Source organism: Halichoerus grypus, chromosome 9, assembly GCF_964656455.1.
Source record: "Halichoerus grypus chromosome 9, mHalGry1.hap1.1, whole genome shotgun sequence".
NCBI classification, from domain to species: domain Eukaryota; kingdom Metazoa; phylum Chordata; class Mammalia; order Carnivora; family Phocidae; genus Halichoerus; species Halichoerus grypus.
The window spans coordinates 1,912,995-1,926,277 of NC_135720.1; the positions used below are offsets into that span (position 1 = coordinate 1,912,995).

General features: G+C 54.5%; 1 protein-coding gene across 12 annotated transcripts in view; it reads right to left on the reverse strand.

Moving 5' to 3' along the window:
* Nucleotides 1-13,283, reverse strand: part of AFDN (afadin, adherens junction formation factor) — a 141,389-nt gene that overhangs the window by 36,765 nt on the left and 91,341 nt on the right. For all 12 annotated transcript variants that reach the window (XM_036118634.2, XM_078054460.1, XM_036118632.2 and 9 more), the window contains 3 exons: nt 12,766-12,964; nt 6,272-6,375; nt 3,887-3,973 (listed from right to left, as the gene is read on the reverse strand). In XM_036118634.2, the coding sequence (XP_035974527.2) occupies nt 3,887-3,973; nt 6,272-6,375; nt 12,766-12,964 (390 nt within the window). The remainder of the gene's footprint in view (nt 1-3,886; nt 3,974-6,271; nt 6,376-12,765; nt 12,965-13,283) is intronic.

Here is a 13,283-nt window from a genome sequence, read left to right on the forward strand (position 1 = left end):
GGCCCGACCTCAACGACTGCTCTACCCCTCCTCCGGCCGGCCGACCACCTGCCTCTGCGGCCGCTTCCTGGGCCGGCGCCTCCGGCACTTTCCATCGGCAAACTGCTGGTGGCTTACCCCCACTGCAGCTCTGCCTGCACTCCTGAGCCCCTCGAACCCGTGCTCTCTGAAGGACCAACAATAAACTTTCAAAACCCCACTCTGATCCTGTCGCACCTTTATCTGAAACCCTTCAACGGCTACTTCTCTGGCCGATACTCACATGCACAACCCCGTCAAGACCGCACAGCCACCCTCCCGCACTGGCCGCCGCCCTGTGGCCGCAGCAGAGGCCGCAAGGCCCACAAAGCAGAGAACACTTGCCACCCGGCCCCTCGCAGGAGAAGCGCGCTGACTCTGCTGTGTGAGCCGCGGTCCCAGCTCCCCGTCTCCCAGACGCACCTCGGAAGGCCTGCCCCCCGCTCCTGTGCTGCAGCCACACGGCTGCGCCGTTGCCCGCGGCCCCTCTCCTCAAGTTCTCTGCCCACCACCCTCTACCTGGCTAACACGTGCGCACCCTGCAAGTTGCGGCTTAAAAGGCATTTCCTCAAGAAGGCCTTCACTATCTCCACTCTCCACGGGCGTTTAGACAGTCAGTAAATACCCCTGGATAATGACCTCTGATGTCATTCACTCTCCCCTACTTATTTCTGCCTCACAGCTCAAATGACCAAGGGTATATGTACCGATAAAGATATTCTCGGTGGGAGAAACTACAACGAGAGCCAGGTGCATACTTACTTTTATTAAATCTACTGTTTAATAAGCTGATGAATTAACCACCTTAGCATTAAATCTTTTTTTTTTTTAAAGATTTTATTTATTTATTTGACAGAGAGAGACATAGCGAGAGAGGGAACACAAGCAGGGGGAGTGGGAGAGGGAGAAGCAGGCTTCCCGCCAAGCAGGGAGCCCGATGCAGGGCTCGATCCCAGGACCCTGAGATCATGACCTGAGCCAAAGGCAGACGCTTAACGACTGAGCCACCGAGGTGCCCTGGAATATCTTTTCAAAAAATTTCTTCTGCTTCTAAATTTATACTTTCACTGTGGAAAGTATTTAAAAAGACCAGAAACAAAAACAGTGTGGAAATCCCTGAAATGTTGGCGAGGGTGCCACCTTCCCAGTTTAGAAAAGGAAGGAGCTGGCCTGCCGAAGACACTGAGCAGGTGCCCCGTCCTGGGTTCCCGGGCTCTGACGGGAGGCCTGCGGCAGGCGCCACGGGGGAAGCTGGCAGGAAGGCGAGCGGGCTGCTTTCAGAAACCAGCTACAGCCGGTCTGCCGTAGATGCGACTCAGGCGCCACGCTCTCCGTCTCAGCTTCGGGCGGTAAGGTTTCTACCTAACTTCCTGTGTTGCTCCTAGTCCCCATGAAGCCCCAATTCTATAATCCTATATCCCAATTAGAAATGCTAACACTGGTATTTTCCAGTTTTATCTCCAAATCTTTTTTTTTTTTTTTTAATGCGTCAGTACAAAAAACACCACCAACAGAAACCTAGAGACTTCAAGGTTAAAAAGTGAAAATTATACTTTATTTTTACACAGCAGGCACTTGGTATTCTCTCCTGGAATGAACAGCACCCTAACAATGAGCTACTACTTGCACATTGAGTTTGTTACTCTATTATTAGTGAAAGGAACAAAAGAGCTCCTCTTAAGACTACTACACAACCGGAAGCTAAATCCTGCGTGTTCCCAACTGACGCGAGGCTAACGGAAGCCAGTCACCGTGCTACCACGATTTCTTAGCACAAGTCACAAACACTTCTGTAAGAGCGAGGATCCCAGAGTCACTCTGTTTGCATGACGAAGTACCTCCCACTGCCTGGAGGGAGAACACCGTCTTCCCCACGCTTCCTCGTGTGAACGCAGATGCACGCAGAAGGCACGGGAGCCCGGAGGGGGTGGGGGTCAGCACAGGCGGGAGTGGAAGAGGTGAGCAAGGGCAGGGAACCACCACCAGGACAGAAGCACAGCCGCGTGGCCAGCAGCCACGGTGGTGGGCGAAGGCCAGGCGGGCCAGCTGTCCTCACTGGTCCTGGCCCAAGCACCTCCACACAGAGACCCGCTAACGGGGCCTCAGCTGAGGTCCTGTCCTCTAGGCTCACTCACTGCTTTCTCACTCCTTCCCCTGCTCCAGTCTATAGACTGGAGGCGGAGGGACCCTTCCTGGCAGTGAGAGGACTCTCCCCACTGCCTGCCATCTGACCCTTAGCAGGAACCATTCCTGGGGAGGATGGAGGCCTGGAGCCGTGCCCTCCCTTCTGCCTCTCACCCACAGGCATAGGTGAGTGAATCCAGGCGTGACTGTGACTTCAGCCCACCTCCTTGTCCTAACCACCCCCTGACACCTGGCCGCCCGGCAAGAACAGAGGCCAGAGGGGGCGGCAGGGGCCCGCATGCAGCCTCACTTTGTACACCATGCCTTTACACGTTACAGGAAAGGATCAAAGACGCTTACGTAAATCAGACTTCAATCTTCAGAAAACAGGTTTTTCTGTACCGAGAGAGAGCATAACTTTCTAAGCTGGAAAGGACGGAGGTGCTGATGAACGGTGGCCCTGCCATCCCACAAGTTAGTACTTCAAATCCCAAGTAAGATGAATACCGGAAAAAAGATCCATATACATAAACACATAATAGGAAACACACAAGCTAAAGTTTTCCTGTGTATCTGAGTGTGGCAAGGTAATTTTTCATCCTGGTATTTTTTTTTCCCCTAAAAATGAGCATTTGATTCAGTTGGTAAGCAGAGAAAATAGTCCACATCTAATACCTCCCCATTCACAACTCCCAAAATTTTGAGTTCTGGGTCCATTAAGTTAGAATAGTCTGGAAATATGGCACACGAGCATGAGCCTTATCAGGAGTAAGGGACTCTGGACTACGAGCTGGGCTAACAGGCTCTGGACCTACCCTCTGGCCCATCTTGGGCAACCCCACAGAACCTGGCGCTTCAGAAGCAGACTATCGAGTCCACACCTGACAAAGGCTCGCCTCCGCCAGCCGATTCCCACCTGGAATCCCACCTGCGGTCCCAGGTTCCTCCAGTCATCCTACACACCACGCCCTTCCCATACACAGCTTCCTGAAATGCCAGTTCCATCATGGCCCTTTCCTTTCTCTGTGGGGTCTACAAGACACAGTGCAAACCCCTCAGCCGTCAATCAGGAGTTTCCAGAATCACTTGAGCACCACTTCCCTCACTCCACTCTCCCTTAGCTGTACCTGGCTTCGTGCCATCCCTGCTTGTCCCCAACTACTCACTCTGAGGCTAGCCGGGACGCACTTCGTTCCCGACGCCCTGCAAGTGGGTCTGCGGCACTCGGTACGGAGCGGGCCCACGTGCAGCCCAGGGGAAGGGTGCGACCTCCTAGGCCCCACGGCACACCCCCTGGAAGAGAGTGCCTGGACAGGGGAGGCAGCAGGCCGCCGGGGTAACCAGTGTGTGGGGACGCGTCCGCGTACTAGCACCTGAGAAGGCGTCCGGTGCCCGCTCCCAGCATGTGTGAGACCTAGCTCCTGTCTCAGGCTAAGGGATCCTCTTCTCCTGTGCCTGCCATGGCTCAAGTTCTGACCGCCTGCTCCTCAGGAGCACCCCTGGCTCCACATCAAGGTCACGCTCTCTACGGCTCCTGTGTTCAGAGCAGCACGCCGTCCCTCCGTTGCCTGGGCCTGAGCGCCGTGGCCTCTTTCATGTAACACCACCGACCCCCAAGAGAAACAGAAGTGTAGGCGCACTTCGTCCTCGGGCAGCGAAGGGCTCCCACACACTCGGCCGAGCGCTGACTGAGTCAAGGTCCAGGAATGGAGTGTGACAGCTCACATCACCCACGGTGCCCTACCTTTGCTGCAACGATGCTGAGGCCCATCCCATTTTGCTTTTTAAGAGTCACAGTGATTATTTCAGGTTCTTTCCTCAGAGGCTGAGCCTGAAGGACAAAAACAAAGGTTTATTTTATGGCTGAAATGAAGTGTTTCTAGCTTAGACAATCATGTGGTAAATGGAACAGACAACAAGCAAGGATTACAGATACTGCTCATGGAGTAACCCGGGAAAAGAATCAAAACTCTCGACTCAAGAGCCCCGAAGATGAAACTAGTCATAAATGCTATTTAAACGTTAAAGAACTTAATTTAGAAAACAAAACTACACTTCCATTACTATCAGATTAGAAAAACCCAATGATAGAAATGAAATGAAATTGTTACTTTATTACCTTTCAAAATAAATTACTAGGTGTTTTTTAAAGAAGAGATGTAAACTTATTTTCCACCATCTATGGGGAGGTCAGCAAAAGAGTCGTAACAAAGATGATCACACATCTGTCTCTTGGGAGAATGCAGGCGCCATCTGAGGTCAGGCCACCCCAGGATGCGGGCACCACCGTTCCAAGTACTTTGGGTAATAAAGTCACGGCTCAGGGGCGGAGGTCAGTTCTCAAACTGACCCCTAAGCAAATGAGGAACTGCCCACTGAGGCTACATGTTAGACACGTCACAGCTCACCCAAAGAATAAACAAAACCACAGAGGAAAATCACCAGCGCATACACACTAAGGGATAATTTAATCAGATACGTTAAGTACGAAGGCACACTGCCAACAAGTGGTAGTTATACATGTGGGTTGTTAAGTTAGAACCAAGGTCAGTGAGAGAACGCTTTAAGGAAAACAAGCAAGATTAGGTGACATTACATTTTTTTTTCTTTTAAATTAAGACTTGAAAGCTCCTGAAGGATCTCCGAATACACTAGGAAGATGAAGAAGGCGTGATCCCATCTACGAAGGGACTTGCTGTCCTATAAAATCTGAGAGTTGGGAACTGCTATCACTCGGGATGCGGCAAAAAGCTCGCAAGGCCGAGAGAAAGCGCGAGAGGCACACTGCCGGTGTGTCAGTGGATAGACGCCATCGGCTCTCCGATGGGACAGAGCTCCCGTCCACTAACTCAGCTGCTGGAGACGGGAGGACACACACTCCAGTCTAAAGCAGGCTACTCAGTCATCACAAATAATTACTTGGAATTTGATATACAAAACACATATTACATGCTTTAAGTATTGCCACCTTACACAAACTATGTTTTCTTAGAAATTAGGTACATAACAGGCACCCAGTTTTGACTGACTACTGGTTAATATTTTCAGGTGGTACAAGGAAGTCTCTGAAGCTTCACAAGGTATCTGGCTGTTTCCGCACACCAGAATCTCTAACTCTTGGCGGGTCAGGCGTGCTGGACAATTCCATGCCTTCTGAGAATCGGTGGACAGATGAGTAAGTGGCCACATGCAATCAATCACACATAACACACTAACCCTGACCCATAGGAACCTCGACAAAAGTACGGTCACATCTGTTCGCTCCTTCAAACCCTTAAGTGGCTTAAAGATGAAAATGGCAATTATAGAAAGATATTTAAATGAAACTCAATAACAAAGTTCAAAAAGGGAAAATTTCATCTGTTTCTATTAATTGGAGATACGGCAGTCTACGTCGTACAGGACAGCTGTGTCTGCTGTCACGTTCTAGGGCACAGGGAAACATTCTCTGTTGTTTAAAACTCTCTGTAGGAGGCAAAGCAGAATTTTCCATAAAATGTATGAAGCTAGCAAATACTAGGATTGACTTCTCTTCCAGAAGATACAAAATATCAGCAAGTGATTTGATACGTATTTAAAACAAGGTAAAACCAACTATAAGGCGAAAATATTTCTACCAGCGAAAAAATTTTTTTTTTTAATTTTTATTTATTTGAGAGAGAGAGAGCAGGGGGAGGGGCGGAGGGAGAAGGAGAAGCAGACACCCTGCTGAGCAGGGAGCGCAATGTGGGACTTGATCCCAGGACCCAGAGATCATGAGGAAGGCAGCCGCTTAACCGACTGAGGCCACCCAGGCGCCCCTAGAAAAACATTTTCTGATAAAATTCGTAATGCTATCGTATTAATATCTTTTAAAAAATATGTATTAATATTAAGGCTGGTATAGCTGTGGGTAGAAATATTCTTTATTTTAAAAAATACCATTTGTTTATGGACAAAAGTGTACAGACACGGCCTAGAATCATGGTTTCAGATTTTTTAAAAATAAAATTAGTGTTTAAAGGTGATTTTAAAATATTTTTATCACAACAATGCTCACTATAATCAAAGAAGGAGTTTACGTTACATTTTCAAACTGTAAGGAATACAGGTTAGTCTGTACTCGGCCTGTCACCCTCACAATACTTACCAGCTCCGTGTTCTCACGCAGAAGATGGCTCTCATAATCTGCACCCTCAAAATATATTGTCCAAGTACCTGGTGAGCGTGCATGAGGAATTAACCTGCAAAATCCTGAGGAGAAAACAAGCAAATTATAAAACTGAAAAGCACAGCATGTCAGCCACATAATCGTCAAGAAGGGAAGCAGCATCACGTGTCAATTGCTTAATATCTAAAGATGACATTTATTTTTCCTGCTCTACGTACATTCATTCCCTCTCAAAACTGAACTATCAGACATTTAAAATCATTATTTGTTTTCGTCCAATGGAATTCAACAGCAAGCTGAAAAGTGAAATTGGTCTCCCCCTTTTTTTTTTTAAAGAACTTTTCTCCTTACTTCTATGAGAAATCACTGAATTGCATGGTAACTCCTTCCTTGCTGACCAAGCGCTCAACAGTACCCAGAATGCCTTGCACAGCGGAGACCAGAACCACTGCCAGCACACGCGTCTGCCCAGGTCACACCCTGGGCTCCACGGTTTTCAGGCAGGACTCTGACCTGGAGGATGGGCCCCTTCTGATGACTCTGTCCAAATTTCCTTACTAGTCACTTAAATTTCACACAAATAAATTGCAGAATCATTTTATAATGTTTTAAAGAGTATCTATGACATTCCCATCATGAAGAAATGACATCTGTACAAAACTAATAAGCCTTTTGATTCATAACATGTCACTCTTCATTTTGTCAGATCTTATTCTGTGTTTCTCGGGAATTTCTTGACAAAGTCGTATCACACAGGCCTTGCACAATTCTTAAATGTTCTCCAAAGCAGTCTGCTCTAATATTAGCAGCCAAACAACCACGCGGAGCACAGGACGTGCCCGACGTCACACTGACCGCTCTCGCCAGCACACACAGCCTCAGCTAGTCCTCAGAACTGGGACTGGGCACCACTCTCCCACTCTAGGATTCCACCAGTGAGGGGAGGCTGCCCATTATTTTCGGGCACTTATGAGGTTTTTTGCAGTAAGGGGAAAAGGAGACGTCACAAAAACACAGTTAAAATAAAGATATAAACTTAGAGCCTGTTTTTTTTTTAAATCACTGTTTCAATCCATTTTCATTAAAATACAACCTACAACTTCTCTTTCCCCCACTTGAGGGGACTCAAGTGATTATCATGATTTTGAAATGAACAATTTTTATTATTTTCTTATTTTTTTCAAATGTCAAGGCTGGATCACACATCAGACAGACATTTTCTGCTCTCTTAGGTGAAGGAATGCATCTCCGATCAGGTATGAGTCTGTGCTGGTTTTATAGCCTTCTCTCACACGACTGTGTTACAGGACAAAACAAAAGGAGTATAAATTGAGAACACATAGTACTTCTTTATTTGGCTTACAAAGAACTGAGCATGAAGAATTAAAAACACTGATGTCATACAAGAAAACACCCAGTTCTTTGTAAGTCTTGTAAAGGCACCTCTGTAATAGGCTGTGTTACCATCTGACACATATGGAATAACATGGGGACGCCAAGACCATGATGAAATAGCACATACGTTCTGAAATCAATCATTCAAGGGACCCTCAGGGGAAGTCACGGAGTAAACTTCACCAACGAGGCAAGAGCTCACTCTTCCCAACTTGGCCAGCCTCTCCTCGATGGCACACATTACAAAACTGACAGCTGTGTGCACACCGCAAATCACACACACAGATCTGAAAAATGCTAGTAAATTAGTCTTCCCGTGTGCGCATTCACAAGGACTCGGTGCTGAGCACTCGACGCCCAGCGGCCCCACGTTAGGTGCTGAGGGGTAGGGGGAGCCCGCCCCCCCCAGGGACTGCAGGTGCTGAGGGGTAGGGGGAGCCCCCCCCAGGACTGCAGGTGCTGAGGGGTAGGAGGAGCCCGCCCCCTGGGACTGCAGGTGCTGAGGGGTAGGAGGAGCCCGCCCCCTGGGACTGCAGGTGCTGAGGGGTAGGGGGAGGGCCCCCCCCAGGGACTGCAGGTGCTGAGGGGTAGGGGGAGCCCCCCCCGGGACTGCAGGTGCTGAGGGGTAGGAGGAGCCCGCCCCCTGGGACTGCAGGTGCTGAGGGGTAGGGGGAGCCCACCTCTGGGACTGCAGGTGCTGAGTAGGGGGAGCCCGCCCCCTGGGACTGCAGGTGCTGAGGAGTAGGGGGAGCCTGCCCCCCCCCAGGACTGCAGGTGCTGAGGGGTAGGAAGAGCCCGCCCCCGGGACTGCAGGTGCTGAGTAGGGGGAGCCCGCCCCCGGGACTGCTGGTGTTGAGTAGGAGGAGCCCGCCCCCTGGGACTGCAGGTGCTGAGGGGTAGGGGGAGGCCCCCCCCCAGGGACTGCAGGTGCTGAGGGGTAGGGGGAGCCCCCCCCCGGGACTGCAGGTGCTGAGGGGTAGGAGGAGCCCGCCCCCTGGGACTGCAGGTGCTGAGGAGTAGGAAAAGCCCGCCCCCGGGACTGCAGGTGCTGAGGGGTAGGGGGAGCCCGCCCCCGGGACTGCAGGTGCTGAGGGGTAGGGGGAGCACGCCCCCCCAGAACTGCAGGTGCTGAGGGGTAGGAGGAGCCCGCCCCTGGGACTGCAGGTGCTCAGGGGTAGGGGGAGCCCGCCCCCTGGGACTGCAGGTGCTGAGTAGGGGGAGCCCGCCCCCGGGACTGCAGGTGCTGAGGGGTAGGGGGAGCACGCCCCCCCAGAACTGCAGGTGCTGAGGGGTAGGAGGAGCCCGCCCCCTGGGACTGCAGGTGCTGAGGGGTAGGGGGAGCACGCCCCCCCAGAAATGCAGGTGCTGAGGGATAGGAGGAGCCCGCCCCTGGGACTGCAGGTGCTGAGGGGTAGGGGGAGCCCGCCCCCTGGGACTGCAGGTGCTGAGGAGTAGGGGGAGCCCACCCCCAGGACTGCAGGTGCTGAGTAGGGGGAGCCCACCCCCGGGACTGCAGGTGTTGAGTAGGGGGAGCCCGCCCCCCGAGACTGCAGGTGCTGAGGAGTAGGGGGAGCCCACCCCTAGGACTGCAGGTGCTGAGGAGTAGGGGGAGCCCGCCCCCCCCAGGGACTGCAGGTGCTGAGGGGTAGGGGGAGCCCCCCCCGGGACTGCAGGTGCTGAGGGGTAGGGGGAGCCCACCCCCCGGGACTGCAGATGCTGAGGAGTAGGAGGAGCCCGCCCCCTGGGACTGCAGGTGCTGAGGGGTAGGGGGAGCACGCCCCCCCAGAAATGCAGGTGCTGAGGGATAGGAGGAGCCCGCCCCTGGGACTGCAGGTGCTGAGGGGTAGGGGGAGCCCGCCCCCTGGGACTGCAGGTGCTGAGGAGTAGGGGGAGCCCACCCCCAGGACTGCAGGTGCTGAGTAGGGAGAGCCCACCCCCGGGACTGCAGGTGTTGAGTAGGGGGAGCCCGCCCCCCGAGACTGCAGGTGCTGAGGAGTAGGGGGAGCCCACCCCTAGGACTGCAGGTGCTGAGGAGTAGGGGGAGCCCACCCCCCCCAGGGACTGCAGGTGCTGAGGGGTAGGGGGAGCCCCCCCCGGGACTGCAGGTGCTGAGGGGTAGGAGGAGCCCGCCCCCTGGGACTGCAGGTGCTGAGGGGTAGGGGGAGCCCACCTCTGGGACTGCAGGTGCTGAGTAGGGGGAGCCCGCCCCCTGGGACTGCAGGTGCTGAGGAGTAGGGGGAGCCTGCCCCCCCCCAGGACTGCAGGTGCTGAGGGGTAGGAAGAGCCCGCCCCCGGGACTGCAGGTGCTGAGTAGGGGGAGCCCGCCCCCGGGACTGCTGGTGTTGAGTAGGAGGAGCCCGCCCCCTGGGACTGCAGGTGCTGAGGGGTAGGGGGAGCACGCCCCCCCAGAACTGCAGGTGCTGAGGGGTAGGAGGAGCCCGCCCCTGGGACTGCAGGTGCTCAGGGGTAGGGGGAGCCCGCCCCCTGGGACTGCAGGTGCTGAGGGGTAGGAGGAGCCCGCCCCCTGGGACTGCAGGTGCTGAGTAGGGGGAGCCCGCCCCCGGGACTGCAGGTGCTGAGGGGTAGGGGGAGCACGCCCCCCCAGAACTGCAGGTGCTGAGGGGTAGGAGGAGCCCGCCCCCTGGGACTGCAGGTGCTGAGGGGTAGGGGGAGCACGCCCCCCCAGAAATGCAGGTGCTGAGGGATAGGAGGAGCCCGCCCCTGGGACTGCAGGTGCTGAGGAGTAGGGGGAGCCCGCCCCCTGGGACTGCAGGTGCTGAGGGGTAGGGGGAGCCCACCCCCAGGACTGCAGGTGCTGAGTAGGGGGAGCCCACCCCCGGGACTGCAGGTGTTGAGTAGGGGGAGCCCGCCCCCCGAGACTGCAGGTGCTGAGGAGTAGGGGGAGCCCACCCCTAGGACTGCAGGTGCTGAGGAGTAGGGGGAGCCCGCCCCCAGGACTGCAGGTGCTGAGGAGTAGGGGGAGCCCACCCCCCGGGACTGCAGGTGCTGAGGGGTAGGGGGAGCCCACCCCCCGGGACTGCAGGTGCTGAGGGGTAGGGGGAGCCCACCCCCCGGGACTGCAGCTAGACCCCAGAAACAGATGGATACACGTACTTCAAGTGCTGTCACAGAAACATCCCGAAAGAACACAGAATCACTTGTGGGGAAAGTGGCTGAAGTGTCAGGAGGAGGCGAAGGTTTTCTAGACAAAGGGCTAGCTGGCACGAGTGTGAGTGCAGCAGTGGGCACGCGCGGGGGGGGAGGGCACAAAGGCCCACGGGGCCGCGCAGTCGCAGTTAGTACGAACGACAAGGCTGGGAGCGGAGGCTGTGCGCTCAGATCCTGGGGCTGAAGGGGCAGGGCTGCGGGCAGGAGAGCCAGCAGTGACGGGCTGCCAAGCACCCGATGGCCTCGCAGGGTGGGGGCAGGGAGGGCGGTCCGGGAAGCAGCCTGCCAGAGCACTGCCGCTGTAACCCACACGTGGCTGCGTGGGTGCTGGGGACACACAGCTGACGGGCACGGCCCTGCAGGTGTGACACGTGGTGGTGCCCGCGCGGCAGCGGATACCCCTGGGCTCGGCACACCGAGGCCACACGCCGGTGCCACGGACCAGCGCAGGCCCCCTCTGCGGGGACGGAGGGTTCCCCCGACAGCAGCCCTGACCCGGGGGCTCCCAATGCCTGACCGAAGCTTTCGTGGACGTCACCACAGCCCGCACCTCCGTCCTCCCTGCTGGTCCCAGACAGGAGCCCGGCTTCCTGTCCCGGCCCCCGTCTCCTTCACACAAGGCTCCTCGAAGACGCACGTGCCTCAGCTCCGCTGCTCGGAGGATGGTGTGGACAGGAGACGGGGTCCGCGTTCCCGGCTGGCTACGGCCACATTTGCCGGTGGATGAACTAACACACTACCCTTCTGTTACAACAAGGCTTTGGGAAATGGAAATTTTAAACTATCGAAACCTTTAAAGACATAAAAATCTATTTATTGTAGCATGTGAAAGTCACTGAAATGAAAAATCACACTCACCACGCTTATGTAGATGAACATAAAACCTTAACTTTTCTATTATTTTTGTTTAAACTCCTGAATTTTGAATCTGTTTTTCTATTCATCTGAGCTCCACATTACAAAACATAGACTGGGACTGAATTGTGGTCTAATTTAAAACCTTGTGCTTCAGGTGTAAGTGTGGTATTTGGTGGGGAAGGAACAGGGGGAGAGCGAATGTCAAGCAGACTCCCCGCGGAGCAGGGAGCCTGACACGGGGCTCGGTCCCAGGACCCTGAGATCACGACCTGAGCCGAAACCAAGAGTCGGCCGCTTTAACCGACCGAGCCGCCAGGCACCCCCTAAGTGTGGTGTTTCTATCAGCACAGTCCAACAAGAGCATGTGAACGGGTGTAGGATAAGACCGGGGGGCTCGCTGCCCTCACACTCCTCAGCACCTGCAGTCCGGGGGGGCGGGCTCCCCCTACCCCAGCAGGACCAGCTGCAGTCTGGCTCACACACACACGGCAGGCGCCCCGGGGCTAAGCGCCCCACAGGCAGCTGGCCTGGTCCTCACCACATCCTAAGCCCCTGCTGCCCACGTGCCCGTCTTACAGACGGAAGTCACAGGGGACAGAGCTGGGGTCCGAGCTGGGAGGGTCTGACCGCAGCACTCATGCTGCCCCCAACTCTGCTGGTAGCAACACGACGGACAATTCAGTTCCAGGGGTGAGCCAAGCTCCCGGGCCCACAAAAAATGGAGGGAGGAGCAACAAAAGGTCCTCCTTCCTCGCGGGCCCGGCAGGAAGGTGGCTGTGGCAGCTGGTGAGCCCAGCCAGTGCCCACGGGACGGTCACAGCACCCCCCAGGGACTTCATGGCGGGACACTGCGGGACACTGCTGACCCCCTGTCACTGCGAAACGCTTACTTCCACGTCCTGGAACACGGTTTTCTCCAGACATACACGGTGTGTGCTCCACACGTGTGGACTGCCACACACACACACACACACACACACACACACACACACACACACACGTACGAGGCTCGGGTCATAGTTCAGACGCCAGGTCCAGTAGGTGAGACTCACCTCTCTGGCACAAAGGGTCTAAAAACTCTTGTAAACCATTTGGAATGTTCCTGACAACATCGCAAGAGTAGCCGTCTTCTGGCAAAAGAAAAGGCAGCTGCAGATCGGGGTCCTCTTCGAGCTGCACCTCCCTCCCGTCACTGCGCGCCAACTCATCAGCCGTGTTTTCAGCCACGGCCACCACGTTTTCGATCAGGTCCTGGTCAGAACACAGACGCACAGTGAGAACGGCATGCCAACGGACTGGCACTCAGATCTCCTCGTGCACAGTGTGGCCACACACGCAGGCAGGCTGCGAGCGGGAACGGATTTCTCAGTGTGTTAATGTCACTTTGCAGAGCAACGGATCACCTGCGAAGTACACACTTCAAACATATGAACCAAGATAGTCATAATTAATCTCAAGTCATCTGCAGCCTTAAAAAGAAATTATTCAATCACAAGAAAATGGTTTCCCTTTTCAAAAGTAGTCATTTTTTTCCCTGCAATTTTTTAACATCCAGGTGTTAATAATCCTA